We start from the raw sequence: 17,061 nt of genomic DNA, 5'->3' as shown, positions 1-17,061 counted from the left end.
CGTGGAAATTTAAGCCTCTAGACCAGTATCTTAGTGCCTTTTTATAATCAGGTTCTCTCTCCCCATCAGTGCCTCCTATATCATAATTCTGGAGCTTCTACTATTCGATAAGTTCTGGAGCCTTGCTTAAGCCCCTTCTTGTGTCTGAGGAGGCTGAGCTCCATCCCTAAATAAAAAATACAGATGGCTATTAGGTTCTCAGGCAGAGGAAATTTAAGCTGACCTCCCCTCTTTGTCATTTGGGAGTAAGTAGATCGGTGGGGAGAACTCCACATCTGACTCCTATTGGAATTTTGCTTAATGAAAATGTTCACTCCCTCCCTCTGGGTACCCAAGAAAATGCTGCCCGTCCAGGAGGACCCAGCCTTCCGAGGGAGTCCTCCTGGTGCCCTAACCCAGTCAGAGCCCTCCCTCCTCTGAACTCCCCTGCACCTATTATCAGTAATACAGTGTCACACCAGATTGTTTTCATGACATTCATGCTCATTAGTCCTCCCCAGTTAGATTATGAACTCCTTGCAGGTGGAGTCTGTACCATAGCTGATGGGTTTGAGGGTCTTCTCACCTACCCTTGTGGGTCCCCCACTGCACTTATTTTTGGTTCGAAATAAATACGTAGGATGGACCAGGGTGCTATCTGTGGGGCCATCATTGGACTCAAGGGAGCTTGGATTAGAAAACAAAGGCAGGAGGTGGAGCTGGAGTTGGGTGCTGGGGGAAAATAAAGGAATTGTTGATGGGTGGGGAGTGCAGTTGTGTAGAATTAAGGGAATCACTCACTGCTGGGGCTGGAAAGGATCTCAGAGATCAGCTTGTTTGGTCTCCTCATTTTACAGGTAAGGAAAGTGAGATTTAGTGATCCTCCTAAAGTTACACAGCAAACAGGCCTCTTTCCATCACCTCTGACCTGGTTCAAGTCTTTGACATCCCTCCCCTGGACTACTGCGTACCTTGCTGGGGAGGGTTATATTTTTTCAAGATGGTGGTGCCAATAGATACCATCGTACATGTTTTTCTTATAATATGTCAGTCACACTCCTCCATTGAGAAGTGCGGGTCTTTTTCCTCTCTTTGAATCTGATGAGCCACGATTATGGCAGAAGTTCTTTTATGTGACTTTTGAGGCTACGTTATTAAAGGGGGTACAGCTGTTGCCTGAACCGCTCTTGGGACACTTACCCTTCAACCCAGCCATCATGGTGTGAGGAAGCCAGGCAGCCACAAGGAAAGGCTTTTAGGTGTTCTGGCCCCAACCCTAGCTGACAGCCAGCATCATCCACCAAATGTGAGCAAATGAGCTTTTTAGTCCCGATATGAGTGGCGCAGACCAAGTGGTCCTGGCTGAACCTGCCCAAATGGCAGAGACATGGACAAAATAAACACTGTCATTGATTTAAGTCCTGGAGTTTGGGATGGCTCTTAGGCAGCAATCAGTAATTGAAACACCTCATGTTTGCCTCAGTTTCTCCAAACTGTTATACACATTTCATTAATTCAACAGACCTTTATCAGATACCGACTATATGTTAGGATCTATACAAAGACAGATATGATTTCTATATTTGTGGGCCATACATTTCAGCTGCCATCATTGTTCTTGTGCACATAGAATAACATCCAGACTCCTCAGTCTAGTGCTAATGGCTCTCGTCTAATGCTCCAATGACACCACGCCAAACTGTTTTGTCCCCAGACCTACTCTTTATTCTCCAGTCTCGATGCCTTTGCTCATTGTTGTCTCTTCCACCTGCAGTGCTCCTGCCCTGCCCCATCTCGATCTTCAAAGACCTGCTCTGAAACCTCCTTCCCTTGCAGGGTCCTCCCTCCCAGACTCCCCCAGTTGAAGGTGAACACACCTCCTTGTAATCCCACAGCACTTAACGCAGACTGCACTGTTTCTTTCTGCCCTCTGCCTTTCTCAAGCCTCAGTAGACTGTAACTCCCTGGATGAGGGATCCTGGCTTATCCCTTCTGTTCCCCACCTCCCCCCCCCCCAACAGTGTCTGGCACCTAGGGCCCAGAATGTCAGAAGCCCCCAGTGGACATGTATGGATGTGACTGGTAGAACCAGAATCAGAAGTCAGGTTTCCTGAATCCTAGTGTCCAGCACCTTCCTTGCTTCTTTTGATACCCCCATGGCAGTGGAAAAGTCCCACCGACAGCTGGTAGCAGGTTGGTGGGAGACCTTGATTATGGGGCGGGGTTGACAGGGGGATTTGTAGATGGCAGTGACTGGAGGGAGCTCTGGCTCCTTTGCTCCTTTGCTATGGGGCTGAGGTGGGTTGCCCTCCCTCCCCTCCTTTGACTCTCCCTTCCCTTCCTTCCTTGCTTTCAGCAAGCCCTGAGCCCCAGTTCTGGAGGGGCTTCTTTGACCTTATTCCCCTCCAACCCCAGTTCATATTTGAAAACATCCCGTTTCTCAGGACTCAGTTGTACAGAAAAATAAGACCACAAAATGCAGCCCGAACTTCCCCTTGCACAACGAGGGACCTCACTGTGTTCTTCCCTGCACCCCCCCCCGGGGGGGGGTTCTGAGGAATCATTCCTCCATAAGCTGTCTTGCCTGCGCCCATCTGACTGGAACTGCTTCCCAGTCCCCTGTGATTGTCACTTGCTCTCTTGGGTCCTATTTTGTCTCTGTCTTGCCTGGCCTGCTCCTTGGGGGTCCACCAGCAAGCACAGACTTCAATTTCTTGCCTCGTTCCAGGATGCCCTGGCTTGACTCCCTCAAACTGAGCAGGAGCTCAAAGTGGGATGGGCAGGATGTTTTCTCCATAGACTTTTCTCCCTAAATTGTCTCTTTCTGGGAGCTGGGAGGAGCCTATGTGTCCCACTGTCAATACAGCCTCTCCCTTCCCTCAGTCACAGGCAGATTTCGGGGAGAGGTCTTCCCTGGAACCTCTTTGCAAATGGCTCTGTGAGCCCAAAGTAGGATGGGTAGATTCTGGTTACTCTGGGTTTTAAGGTTGGGCACTTTCCTCTTGCTCCTTAATCTGGGGGTAATGGGGGTGGGAAGGTGGGGCAGGCATCTTCATCAGCTTCTCTGTTGCCCTATACCTCTACATGCCTTGGTACCTGTGGCCCCAAGAAGGATGTCTTTGGAGACACCTCACCCCCATTTCACAGCTCCCCTTCCTCATCCCCATCCTTGGCTGTGGGGGTGGCTTAGTGGGACTGCCTTCAGACTCTCCTCTCAACCTCCAGGAAGTCAGAAACCTGCATTCTGCTTGACTTCTGAGAGAGAGAGAGAGAGAGAGAGAGAGAGAGAGAGAGAGAGAGAGAGAGATTTGCCTCTCCTTAGCCTGAGGGAACAGCTCTCTTCACACCTGTATCTGTGCCCAGGAGGAAGGCTACTCTGTGCCTGGTCTTTTCTCTTTTGGGAGGATCAAGGGTCCCTCTGATTTCTTCATCCTCCCATGGGATGAGAGCACAGGCCTGTCCCGGGAACACGGGTACCGCAGCGGGAACAGCTGGCCAGGCCAAGTGACCAGCTCCCTTCCCTTCAGCCTTAGTTCTGGAGAGAAGGGAACGCCGCAGATGTCCTCCTCCATATCCTCTCTCCTGGTGCCTGTCCACACTGTGAACCCTTCCTGACTCTCTCAACCCCCCAGTCTGGAGGGGAAGCCACCCAGCTCCAATTTGAATCAGCCTGGACTTAGGGCAGGCAACCCAGTGTCGGGGAGGCAGGGGGTAGGTAGTGGTGGTGGTGGTGTGGAGGAGGGGCTGGGCAGTAGTACCCAGATGGGCTGTTGTGCCTGACACCAGGTCACAAAAGAAGGGGAGTTGTGCTAAGGAAGGCCCCAGGCGTCTTGGAGTGCGAGCGAGGAAGCTGCCGGAGGTGGAGAGGGCCGAAGGAATGACTGTACAGGCAAGAGCCTCTGGTCTTTTTTAGCATCAGCTGGTGGAGCCACCTCCTTCTCTCCCACTGGCTGCCTCCCTGAGTCACTGCCCACCCACCAGCAAATAAAAAAGAGGTGTCATCTGCTGGCCAGTGGCCCCATCTGGCCCCGGTGTGTGCATCTTTTTTGCTCCTGGGTGGAAGGTGCGAGTCTGGGTAGGGTGGTCTCACCAAGACCTCTTCCTCCGGGCCTTTCTCCTTCCAGACTCCGCTTCCTTCTTTGCCCTTTGTTCCTCCCCTCCCCCTACATCCCATGATGGTTCTCCCCGGTGACAAGACCCACCCCCTTGCTCCAAGGACAGAGGCAGCTGCGAGCCCTCAGGGGCCCCCACATGGCCCCATCCATCTAGCGGAGCCTCAGATCTGGGCTGCAGGGGAGGGGACCCGAGGCTGGCTGCTCAGCTGGCGACTCCTCCCCACCGGCCAGCTCAGCTGTCAACACTCGGCCTCCCTGCCCTGGCCTTCGCAGGGCCCCGCCTGGCTGCGAAGGCCGGGGACACCGTGCCCCAGAGACCCTCACTGAGACCCAGGCAGGCGGTGGGCAGGCGGCGGGCAGACACCCTGCCTGCCCTTGAGCATCCTCGGGCCTCCTTGCCTAAATAAGGGAGCTGCAGCTGGAGCGAGCCAGCTGGCCCGGGGGGGAGGGGCCTGCGGCTGGGCCTGGGTTTTCCGAGGGGCTGGGCCGCCGCAGCGCCGCAGGGCCCCGAGCCCTCCGCGGATTGGGCCTGCAAGGCTGGCCCGCGCTGCAGAGGGAGGGAGGGCCACTCGCACAAGGGGATCCCCAGGCTGGAAACTCGCGCTCAGGGGCCTATCTTTGATCCCGCAGCTAGGAGGCCGTGTCAAAATGTACCTTTCTACCTCTCTGTTCAGGAGAGCGCCGAATAACCCCAGAGAGGGCCGTGTGTGTGTGTGTGTGTGTGTGTGTGTGTGTGTGTGTGTGTGCGCGCGCGCGCGTGTGTGTGTGTTGGGGGGGGTCGCCCCTGCTCTGGGTGCGTGCCCCTCCTAAATCTCACCCACCCTTATTCCAAATCGCGTCCCACCCGGGGCCTGCAGATCATCTTGCCCTTCACGTTTCGCTTGCCTCCCCTGACCCTGGGTTCATCCTCCCAGGGCCCAGGCCTCGGCCGTGTCACCTACAGCGGGCTTTGGGCGCTTGTTGTGTGTATCCAGCATGTGCTTGGAGTGGTGGGCGACAAGGGCATAAGGGACCAGACCTCTCCAAGTCAGGTTTCTCAGTCCTTCCAGTCCGGGGGTCGGGGGTGGAATCCCCAGGCCCCTCCCTGGCCGTCTGAAGGCCGGTCATCACACCTGCCCTCACTGTTCCCCTACCTAGAGGCCCCTTCCCCCTCTTTGGGGCGCGCGAGTCCCGGGGGCTCCTGGGCTGAGCGAGGGGCTGGGGTGGGGGAGCCCTTGACGCTGCTCAGCCAATGGGAAGGGCGGGCGCGCGGGGTGTGTGTGGGGGGGGGGAAGAGGGCGGTGCTGCGGGCGCGCGGCGGGCGGGAGGGGGCCGGGAGGCGGGGGCCGGAGCCCGAGGGGCGCGCGCCGCGTTAACCCTTCCGCCGCCGGGCCGAGCCGCAGGCGCAGCCGGAGCCGCGGGCGCCGGAGCGGCTGTCGGCGCGGCGGGCGGGAGCCGGGAGCCCGGCGCTCGGGCGGGCGGAGCGCAGCGCGGGGACGCGGCGGAGCGGGGCCCGTGGCTCGGAGGGGGCCGGCAGACAGGTGTGCGGGCGGCCGGGCGGCCCGAGCTCAGGCGGCTCCAGGCCCGGCCCGCGGTCAGGAGCCGGGAGCCGAGCGGGGACCCCGCGCCCGCAACCGAGTCCCGGCCCCGCCCGTGGTCTGCTTGGCCGCGGGGTGCGGGGATCACGGCCGGGCCGGGCCACCCGAAGCCTGTGTCGGGCCGGGCCGGGCCGGGGTGGGTGGGGGCCCGCCCGGCCCGCCCATGGGCTCAGGATGCCGGTGCGGAGGGGCCATGTCGCGCCGCAGAACACCTTCCTGGACACCATCATCCGCAAGTTTGAGGGCCAGAGTGAGTGGGGGAGGGGGCCGGCGGGGAGGGGGCTCTGGGGGCGGGCCGAGCGCTCCCGAGTGTGAATGGAGGGGCGTGCCCCGGCCGTGTGCTTCGGGCTGGTGCGAGTCAATGGGGGCTGGTGGCCTCAAGGCGCTGGCCAGGGGTCTCGAGGGCAAGGCTTGGTGCTGGGGGCCGTGGGTTTGGAGCCGAGGGGGCTGTATTGGGGCGCGGGGCTGGAGGCTCAGCTCAGGCTTCCAGGATCCGGAGTGTGTGTGACATCTCAAGTGTGCAGGTATCCCTAACTCCGGTGCCTGGATGTGGATGGGGCTGTGTGGGGGCAGGGACAGAACATGTATGGTCCAAACTGTGAGACACTAAGTACTGTGTCTCAGCCGTCTTGACTGTGTTTTTGAGAGACTGAGAGCCAAGCACTTAGAGTCAGTGCCTAACCTGCTCCTGGGGTGTGTGTGTCACCCATGAGTTCGGCCCTGCTTGGGCAGTGGGGAGGTATTTTGGACAGAGCTGCAAACTGTGGGCTCCCAGGTGACAGGGTGTCATGGCCTGAGACTGGGCTCTAAGGGTCTGACAGGCTCAATGCAGTGCCCCCGTCTTGTTGATTTTCCTGCCCTGAGCCCCTTTATGGGGACTACAGCACCCCTAAGCCTGGTCCAGTAGGGGAGGCTTCCAGAAGTGTCCCAGGCTAGGTGAATGTTCTGGTGTGGGTGTTTTATCCTCCCAGCATGTGTGCGTCTCTCTCCAAGGCTGCATGTGCCATGGTGGGTGTGACTGCCAAGGGCCCTGGGAGCAGGGAGCGGGTGACATTCCTTGCCCATGACCCTGTGAGCACAGGACAACGCGTGCTTGTAACTGTGGTGGGGGGGAGGGAGGGATCAGTTTGACGGGCAGCATTGTCTGAAGCCGAGGAACAAGATGATCCTGAGGGGGAGGAGACTGACACGGTGGAGGGCCACAAGGTGGGGTCTTTCCTTTTCAAAAGCTCCCGGAGGCTGTGTCTGCATGGAAAGAACCTGGGCTAGGATCTGGGGGCTCAGCTTCTGGCCCCACCTCTGCCACTGACTGCCATGTGACCTTGAGTGACTCTTCCTTCTCCGAATATCAGTTTCCACATCTGGAAAGGAGGGGGTGGCCAAAGGAGCCTTTCAGATCCCTTCTGTGGTGTATTCCAGGAGCTCGGAAGGGGTGGGGGTAGGGCCTGCCTTCGAAGAAACTCGCTCTTCTCTCTCTGGGCCTGGGAGCTGGTTTCTCTTCTCCAAAGCTGGTGTGTGTGGCTGGCACTCTGGACTGCCTTGGGCTTAGGTGGAGGTGGAGGCCAAGTCAGGGGTCTTTTCGTGTGACAAGGAACCCTGACTCCTGATGGCTGCCTGGGAGTTGTGGAGGCCTGGTGAACTGACCTAAAGATGACCCAACTTCAAAAACTAACTTCCCGGAGACAGGATAAGGGATGGCTTTAGGCAGCCTGTGTCGGGGAGCCCTTGCTGCAGCAGCCTGGGCCTTGTCCCTGGGGTTGCCCAGAGCTGCAGACTGAGAGGGCTGTGCCTGCTGGAAGGCGAGGGGGCAGAGTTCCAACTGCTACCCAAAGCCCCAGCATTAAAGGCCAAAGTGGCCGGAAACTTCTGTGTTTATAAAAAGCTCTTATCCCCGAGTACCTTCCCTGGCACCAGCTGGGTCTGCCGCCTGCCTGCGGCTCACCTGCCAGCTAGCTGGGCCCTGGGGGCAGGTGTGGAGCGGGTGACCCACGTCCAGCCGAAATGGGTCCATTGGGGCACCTCAGCTTGACGGGGTCAAACTGAAGAAGGCCTCCCTTCCCTGGGTCTGTCTTCTTACAAGCGGGCCACTGTCTCAGGTCCATCCCTGGCTCCCGGTATTTTCTGGGATTGAAGCCTCAGGTCCCTTTCCTTGCTCCCTATGACCTTGGGCTTCTGCCTGTGATCCTCCTTTTATTCCTTCTTCTGTCAGACCTAAGTTCAAAAGCTAGCTCTTTTACAAGCTGCAAGATGTGGGCATGGCTCTGAACTTCTTTTGAGCCTCAGTTTCTTCATCTATAAAACAAAGCTAATGATGCCTATCTTATGGGGTTGTCAGAGTATTAAATGAGAGAGGGCATCGTAGGTGTTCACGTGGTACTTCCCTCGTCCCCTTTAGAGTGCCCACTGTCCAGCCCCTGACTGCCCTTAAGGGGCGCGTAAGTCCCGGGAAGTACTGACCTGGTAGGGTCCCCGGGTACTTGGGGGAGTGATATCCTAAGGATCCCCGGGGTAAGGAGTGCCCAGTGTGCGCCCCCCCCCCCCCCCCCGCCCCCAGTCTAGAGAGCAGAGGTCAGGAAGAGAAGCCGGACGACCTGATGCAAAGGGAAGGCTAGCCGCCATCTCTGGCCCTTCCCAGGCTCCCTCTCCAGGCCCAGTGTTTATCCCTCCGCCGCGGCTGCTGACACGCGTTGCTGACACCCGCCCAGGCTGGCCTCGGCCCCGGGCGCGGAGGGGGCGGGGGGCCGCTGGCAGCCTGCCCGGGGGAAGCCATGCAGCCAGCCCGCGGGCCGGGCGGGGGAGGGGGCGCGTCGCCGGGCAGGGCCGGCGGAGGCACCTGTGTCGGGCCACACAGCTGCATTCGCCCCCTGCTAGGGTCCCCAGTCGCCGCTGTGCTGCCTGGAGCGGGGAGTCCCCCGGCGGGTGGCTGTGTGTGACAGGAGAATGCGCAGAAGGGCTGGGGGCCCCCGAGGCAGGGGTCCCTGCTCACGTGCCTGCTCATCCCCGCCCCCCCAGGCCGCAAGTTCATCATCGCCAACGCTCGGGTGGAGAACTGCGCCGTCATCTACTGCAACGACGGCTTCTGCGAGCTGTGTGGCTACTCGCGGGCCGAGGTGATGCAGCGGCCCTGCACCTGCGACTTCCTGCACGGGCCGCGCACGCAGCGCCGCGCGGCCGCGCAGATCGCGCAGGCCCTGCTGGGCGCGGAGGAGCGCAAAGTGGAGATCGCCTTCTACCGGAAGGATGGTAGGCGCGGGCCGGGGCGGGGCCGCGACGAGGGGGCGTGGTCGCGACTAGGGGGCGGGGCCGCGAGGGACTGGGGTGGGGGTAGGGACGGCTGGATCGGGCGAGGCCGGAGCGTGGCGGGAGACCCGGCGAGTGCCCTGCGGTGTGTGACCCCCAACTGGGGCCACTGCTGTGGGTCAGGTGGCAGGCGCCGGCTGGGCATTGGGGCTGCCGGACGGAGTGGGTCTCTTCACCTCATTCGTTCTGGCGGGATGGTTTTCGGGGTGACCAAGGGGCTGTTTGGCTGTGGGTATGGCGCCTTTGGTTTCTTCTTTCCCTGGGCTAACGTGGGCAGGTTGAGGTAGGTGGGCTGGAGTTTGACGGGACCGGGATGGCAGGTGAGTGGAAGGAGTTGACAGAAGGTCAGGTTGGTGGCTGGGCACTGACTTCCGGCCCAGGCCTCTAGCTCCCCTAGGGCAGCCCCTGCCAGGTGGTTGGTCTGGGGAGATGTCACTGAGGGTGAGGCAGGGGGCCTGCAGGACTCTGGCTCTCTGCTGTCCTTCTCCTGCTCCTCTCTCTCCTGTACTTAGGCTGCACCTGGCAGGAGGTGCGTGCCTCTCCCCACAACCTCCGTTCCCTTTGTCTCATGGTTTGAGTGCCCGCCCATCACCCATCACCCCTTCCTTCGCCAGGTGTCTCTGCTCAGCCACCGCCTCCCAGCCCAGCTGCTCTGGGCTTCCGGACAGTGGATAAACAGAACCCTGGGCGGGGCGGCTCTCGCACTGTGCCTGCCCTGGTGGGCTGGGCTCTGCTCAAGGAGGGCAGTGAAACAGGGCTTTGGCAGGCCTGCAGGTATTGGAGGGCTGGGGAGGTGGCTCCAGAAGGTGCCACTGGACTGGCCATGGATGCCCAAACTCTGCTACTCACTAGTGTGTATCTGATGAGCATTTACTGAACCCCTGTGAGCCAGGTGCAGTGCTAGGGTCCTGTAGATAGCTCAGTGAACAAGACAGATGAGGTTACTGCCAGATGGGAGCTTACCTGCTGTAGATAGCACTCTCCGCTTTCCCCTGTGGGTAGGCAGAGTGAGCCAGCGGTCCTGTGTGCACCTGGCGCTGTCCCTGGAATATCCCCTGCATGCCCAGAGTCTAGCGAAGCTGCCTTGCATCTCTCGATGGCCCCGCTTTTGCAGGCGTGCACAGCCTGTGAGATCACTGGACCGCGTTAGAAGGGGCGCTCTCACTGGGGTCCTGTGGAAGGGAGTTTGCTTATAGAAAATGGGGTTCTGGCTGGGAGGCAGGGGCCAGGAGAGTAGATGCAAACTCTGAAGCCTTCTGTTTTTTCGCTGAAGTCTCCCCAGAACCTGAATCAGAGCAGATCCGTTTTTCTACCTGCCGGGCCATCTAGTGCTAGCACGCATTGGTGGGTGGCTTCTATGTGCTGGACGCTGGGCTAAATGCTTCACTTAGCTTATCTCATGGAATCTTCACAACAGCCCTGGGAGGTAGACACTATTTGTATCTCCATTTTATGGATGAGGAAACTGAAGTTCAGGGAAATTAAGAAATTGCACCAAAGTCGCACAGCTAGAAAGTGGCAGAGCTGGGAACGGAGCTCTGTCTGTCTGATCCGAGCCCGACCCGTCCTGCTTTGCTGTCACCTATTAAAAATGGCCCCACATAGGTACAGGCATATCTGTATCCTGCACGTGACTTTGTGTACAATTTGATTCTGAAAGTTTGCAAACCATTGGTGTGATGAAAAGAATGTTGACACGAAAGTCCTGGGATCAGGTCTAACACCAGAAATTAGGTAGCTTGAGAACTTGGTTCCTGCCTTGAGCCTGTTTCTGCTTCCAGGGTAAGGTGCTCACGCAGCCCCTTGGCAACGGGGGCCTGGGTGCTTCCATCTTCCCCGTGGTGCTCGGGGAACTGGCCCTCCCTCTCGTCCCAAGATGGCTCCTTTGGGAGAAGATGGCCATGGGACCCCTTCTTCTGAGGTGCTATCGGGAAATCTTGGTGACCTTGAGGATCACTTCATCCAGCCCACTTGAGTTACAGATGGAGAAGCTGAGAAGCAGAGGTCCAGTTACCAGTTAACCAGCGGATGAAGTGGGACTAGAACCCAGGCCCCCTGCCCAAGTGCACGTTCTTTCCTCCCTCCGGCTACTCTCCAAATGGGGATGCCATCCAGAAAATCGTGTGCCAGTCCTCTCTGCCTGCCCTCTTGTCTGCTCTCACCTAGTTTCTCCTGTTGGCCAACAGGCTGGCCTTGACCCTCGGGTCCTATGGGTCCCCATTTGTCCTGGCACTTGAGGCCCAGGATGCAGACAGATCTCCTCTGCCTCCCTTCTCTCTGCCTTGAAATGCTTAGTCCCTCGGGCAAAGGCCTGTGGCCTGCCCCGTGCTGTGTATGCCGTGTATGTGTATGAATAGGGAGGCAGAGGTGAGGAAGGGCAGTGCCGCCGCTCGCTTCTGTCCAGGCCCTTTTCTGGGTCTCTGCCTGGGCCAGCCACCGGAGAGTGGGTCCCCGGGCTTCAGCTCCAGGGAGGTGGGTGGCTGGGAAGGAGGCGGGGCCTTTTGCTGGCAGGCGCCACTGCGGACAGCTGTGCTGTGTCGGTGCCTCAAGCCTAGCTCTGTGCAGTGTCAGGGCCTGGAGCCAGACAGCCCCATTATTTAGGTGCTGGGACTGCTGGGAGGTGGGGAGGCCAGACTTGGGGCGGGGGGTGGGTGCGGGCTGGAGGGAGAGACACGAGGTGCCAGGGCTCGCCGGCCCTGTGTCCGTGCCCCTTAACACGAAGCCCAGGATTAAGACGGACCTGGGAGTAGAGCCAGCAGCTTGGGGTCGGCAGGCAGTAGCAGCCTGGGGGGCCCTGGGGCCACGTCTTGGCGGCAGGTGCTGCTGGTGCACACCTGTGTCCCTCCACGGTTGGAGGGGTGGGTTGTGGGTCCTTTGGCGGCTCTTCCTCACTTGCTCTGTCCTCTGCCAGGCCTCAGGGAGGCCCCCTGCTCTCTGTCCCTTTTGTTCTCTGCTCTCTGTTTTCATCTGTCTGCGCCCCGCCTCCCACCGAGTTCAGCCTCTGCTCAGGGACTCTGCTCCTCTTCTCTCCCAAGGTGGCCTCCCTGCCGACTCCTGTCCCCTTGGTCTTTATCTCCTCCTCCTTACACCTGTCTCCCTTCTTCCCTCCCTCCAGCACCCCTGAGCCTTCCTCCTCGCCTCTCTTCCTCTGCCCCTCTGGGCTCTATCTGGAAGTCTCTCTCTCTGGCTCCCCATACCTCTGCCTGTTCTGGCCTGGTCTCCACGTCCCTGTGTCCCCGGGGGCCTGTGCGTGGGTGGGGGACGGGGGTGTCTCTAGAGAAGAGTCAGTCGGCTTCTCCACTCCAGCTGCAGGCTGGTTGCCATGGCGACAGGGTCAGAGGGCCCCCACTGCAACAGCTGAGCTGTGGGCTGGGGGAGGGGTGGGGACCATGGGGCCAGCCTGCTCCCCGGTGTCCCTGGTGCCCACGGGGAGCCAGAGCCCCAGTGGTGGCCTCACACCCACTGCTGGGTGGTTCCCAGACTCAGACTACAGCGTCTCAGGTGCTTGGGCAGACACTGGGCCCCAGCAACCCTCCATATATACCGGGCCACTTCCCCGTTTCCTCCTTGTCCCCTGATCAGACTCCTCACTGTGACACTCTGAGACTCCTCCCTTTTCCATCGTGGCCGACCTCTGCCCAAGCTCAGACGCCCACCTCCTGTGTCCCTGCCCAGGTCGCGATCCTCAGGCGCCCAGACCCTCATCAATCGGGCTGCTGGTGAAGGAGCCCCTGGGTATACTGAGGCCAGGCAGGCAGGTGAGACAGAGGTGGGGGTCCAGGTGTGTCCTGTGTCCCTGAGATGGGAGCACACCAGAGCGATTCCTGGAGGAATGAATTTAGACGCAGGCAGCACCTGTCTCAAGGGCGGAAGCCTCACGGGGGCTCCCTCCACCTTGGGCCTCCAGTCAGGGCCTGGGTGGCTCGGATACGTGGCATGTGAGAGCACGTGCATGTGCCCCTGCACGGTAGCCAGGAGCAGGGCCCAGGGGCCTGGGGGGCCCTGCTGCCCCCAGCCAGCATTTCTTCTGCAAGGCTGCTAGGGAAGGGTCATTCCTGAGCTAGAGTAGGGTGCCCTGGCCTGCTTGGGAGCTTCCTGTCCCAGCACCACCCAGGGGTGAGGTAGCCTGCCAAGACTGAGGGTGTCAGCCACTTCTGGCCCGCTCTGGGGTCTGGAGAGTGTTGGGAGGGCGGCTCCTCCGTGTTGTGTCTGCTGTAGCCCCCGGAGAGGAGCTATGTAAATATTTGTGCAGAGCCTTCGTCCACAATGAGAGCAGAGTTTGACGGTGGCCTTGGGCTCCGGGGAGGGGGGCTGTGGGCATCAGGAGGTCCGGCATGGGTGTGTGAGATGGGGTGAGACTCAGCCTCTTTGCTGCCTAGAGGTGGCTTCCAGGGCGATGTGACTTGAGAGGTTCCAAGAAAGCCCTTTTGCACTTAAATATCCCCTCTGAGGATGCCCCAGATGCCTCCACTAGGGAAAGTTTTACTTGGGTGGAGAATGAGCCTTGCTTTTGAAAAACATGTTCTCTCTCATCACCTGCCCCTGCACGTAGGGGGGAATGTGGAAATATCAGCCCTTTAGTGCGATGGACTTTGACAGAAACTTTCCTCCCTGATATGGGAGCAGGGCTAGAAGAGGTGGTCATGGTGGGACACCTGGGACACGAGACGAGAATGGGTGACTCGGGGCACCTGGGTGGCTCAGTCACTTAGGCGTCCGACTCTCGATCTCAGCCCAGGTCATGGTCTCACGGTTCATGGGATTGAGCCCCGCATCGGGCTCTGTGCTGATAGCATGGAGCCTGCTTGGGATTCTCTTCTGCCCTCTCTCTCTCTCTCTCTCTCTCTCTCTCTGTCCCTCCCCCCCCCCTTTCTCTCAAAATAGGTACATAAACTTAAAAAAAAAAGAATGGGAGAGGCTCTGGATGAACCGCTGCCCCCCCAAATCCCCTGCAGGCTTTAATCTAGGGGCCATAAAGCTCTCCATGCTGTGGACTGTGGGTGGCCTCACACAGGCCTCTCTCTGGTTTGGTCATCTGTCTACCAGACAAGAAGTGTCTTCTCCTTGGCCCATATTCTCCCTCCTTCCCAGTTCTGGATGAGATTGCCGTGTCTGACCTCCCCCGCTAGATCATAAGCTCCACGAGGGCAGAGAGCAGCCTGTCTGTTTTGTTCTCTGTGGTATCTGTGTCTAGTCCACACTGGAGCTCGGTACAAATGCATGCATGAAGGAAGGAAGGAAGGAAGGAAGGAAGGAAGGAAGGAAGGAAGGAAGGAAGGGAGGAAGGGCTGGGCAGTGTGCTGTATTGTAGAAGCCCTATACTCGGAGTCAATGACTTGGAACAATTTCTGGCTCAGCTAGACTTGCACCTGCTTGGCCATCGGCCATGTGTCCCCAGGTCCTGGCCAGCCGGGGGAAGTGAGCTGACCCAGGGCCTCAGCATCTCTGTCCCCTACGGTGCTCCCCTCCTTGCCTTGTGCCCTGCTCGCAACCCCTGCTCGCCTCTCCCCCTCCTTCCCAGGCTTCTGCCTCTCCCTCAAATCACTGAAACCGTATTTGTGTTCATGTTTCTTTTTTTTTTTTCTTTCTCTTTCATTTCATTTTCCTTTTTATCTCACTCTCCAGCCCCATTACCCTCCCCTTAGGCAACCATTCAGATGTACTTACTGTGAATGTGTTGCTTGCATATGTTCTTGCAAAATGTGTATTTTGTCTGGATACACACAGGCTTAATTTATGTAAATGATATGTGCTATATATTATATTCTGGTGTTCACTTGACTTGCACAAGAGTATGCCTTTCAGTCCATCCAGGTTGCTACTTCACATCTAGTCTGTAGCTTTGTATTTTGTGGTGTGTACCCACCTCAGTTTACCTGCCCGCCCTCCTGGGCAGCCATCTCCAGATTTCCCGCATAAATAATGCCGCAGTGAACATCCTCAGCCATGGTCCGTTCCGGACTCGGGTGAGGATGTCTTTGGGATGTATCTGCAGGGATGGGATTGCTGGACCACAAGGTTTGTGGACACTTAATTCAACTAAGCACTGTCAGACCGTACCCCAGCATAGCTACCCCCATCACCACTTGCCTAAACAGGGTACCAGATTTCTAGTCCCTCATATCTCTGCCACACTTGGCGTCATCCACGTTTATAATTTTGGCCAACCTAATAGGTGAAAGTGATAACTGGCTGCCTTAAATTTGCATTTGTTTGATATTGTGTGAGTCCTGGAATGTCTTAGGCTCCATTGCATTTTGTGTCGATTTTCCTGTGAGTTGCCTGTTCATATCCTTGCTCAGTTTTCTTTCTGTCTCTCTCTCTTTTTTTAATGTTTATTTATTTTTGAGAGAGAGAGGCAGAGAGAGAGAGAGAGAGAGAGAGACACGGAACACGAGCGGGGGAGGGACAGAGAGAAAGACACAGAATCCAAAGCAGGCTCCAGGCTCCAAGCTGTCAGCACAGAGCCTGACGTGGGGCTCGAATCCAAGAACCTTCAGATCATGACCTGAGCTGAAGTCGGATGCTCAACCAACTGAGCCACCCAGGCGCCCATCTTTGCTCACTTTTCTCATGAGGCTACTGTCTTTTGTTCTTAGTGATTTGCAGGAGTTGCTTGGGTATTCTAGAAATACACATGCTTACACTTAAATACTCAATATATGGTTCCAGACATTCATTCCTGTTGGATGGAGATATTGCACATATCTTCTCCCGTTCAATTATTTCTCAACTTTATCCGACAAAGACACTTTGTGTTGATACAAATTAACTGACTTTTAGCTTTGTTTGTGCTTTTGAAGTTTTGTTTAAGAAATTGTTCACCACCCTGAGGTTGCAGAGGGCTCCGTTTTCTTCTATTAATTTAATTGTTTTACCTCTCTCGGTTGGCTTTCATCCATCCTGAGCCTCCCTCTGTGGTGTCAAGTGGGGATCAAGTTATATTTTTTTCCGTGTAGTGAGCCAATTTTCCCCACACACCTAGTAAACAGCCTGTTCTTTTCCAGCATTCGTGGGGCCACCTTGATCGTAAGCTAATTTCCCATCTATCCATGGGTCTGTCTTGCAGCTCCCTGTTCTGTTCCAAACATTTATTTGTCTCTTCTTGCATCAAAACCACACTAAAACAACTGTGGCATTTAGTACGTCTTAGTATCTGGAAAGGCGCATGTTCCGTCTTTCTTCTTCTTTTTAAAGATTGACTCGGGTATTTGTGGACCTCTCTTCTTCTTTATGAACTTTAGAGAAAGTTTCTCGAGTTCCTGGAAAGAAAACCCATACTAGAATCTTGATTGGAATTAGATTAGTTTTACAGATCAATTTGGGGGAGAATTGACATCTGTATAATATCTGTCCCATCCGAGAGGCTGGACTATCTCTCCATTTATCAGATTGTTTCTGTACTCTTGATTAGTTTTAAGTACCCCCCCCCCCCGCCGCCCCCGCCTCCCCACAGAGGTCTTGTGCATTTTTGATCAATTCCTAGTTACTTTATAGTTTTTGTTGCTATTATGAAAGAGACCTTGTTTTTGATTGACTACCTGTTCTAATAGTTTTGTGCTGGCGGAGAGAAATACTGTCCATTTTGGGGCTGACCTTGCATCTGGCAGCCTCATTGAGCTTGCTTTCTTATTAGTTCTAATTGTTTCTCTGTTGATTTTGTTGGTTCCGTGGGGAGATGATCCTATCATCTGCAGACAATGCCCGTTTTCTATGTCTTTGTTTGGGTCATTGCCATGTGTTTTGATGGTCAGAGGTCCGTCTGACTCCTCAGGAGGCTTCACGGGTGTCTGCATTTGTACCTGCATTTGTTCTTTGGAGCGTCCCAGCGTCCTGTGAACTGGGAGAGTCCTGGAGGGAATACAGCTCTTGCTTTAATGATTGAGAAGCTGTGGCCACCTGGGCGATCGATGAGCGTGCTGGAATTGGGGTGGGTGTTCTCAAGGCATCCCCTGGCTCTCTGGGGTATTCTGGGAGCTAAGGTGGGCATGTAGTTCTGGGGCTTGCAGACAGTTGGAGGCAGGTAGGGACCCCAGGTTGTTTCCTGGTGGACTGTGGCTGTTTGCCCTCGCTGCCCAGCGGCAGGCTGT

General features: G+C 57.1%; 1 protein-coding gene across 1 annotated transcript in view; it reads left to right on the top strand.

Annotated features, from left to right (window-relative positions):
• The first annotated feature begins 5,845 nt into the window (after positions 1-5,845).
• The window catches only part of KCNH2 (potassium voltage-gated channel subfamily H member 2), a 32,292-nt gene continuing 21,076 nt past the window's right edge, over positions 5,846-17,061 (top strand). The window contains exons 1-2 of the mRNA XM_047096044.1: positions 5,846-5,921; positions 8,684-8,914. Coding sequence (XP_046952000.1) covers positions 5,846-5,921; positions 8,684-8,914 — 307 coding nt within the window. The remainder of the gene's footprint in view (positions 5,922-8,683; positions 8,915-17,061) is intronic.

This window comes from Lynx rufus, unplaced genomic scaffold (assembly GCF_022079265.1).
Source record: "Lynx rufus isolate CCGP_SWC_20201006 ecotype Redwood Valley unplaced genomic scaffold, mLynRuf1.p SCAF_4, whole genome shotgun sequence".
NCBI lineage: Eukaryota > Metazoa > Chordata > Mammalia > Carnivora > Felidae > Lynx > Lynx rufus.
Note: the sequence above shows the minus strand (reverse complement) of the source record. Positions and strands in the feature narration are given on the sequence as shown.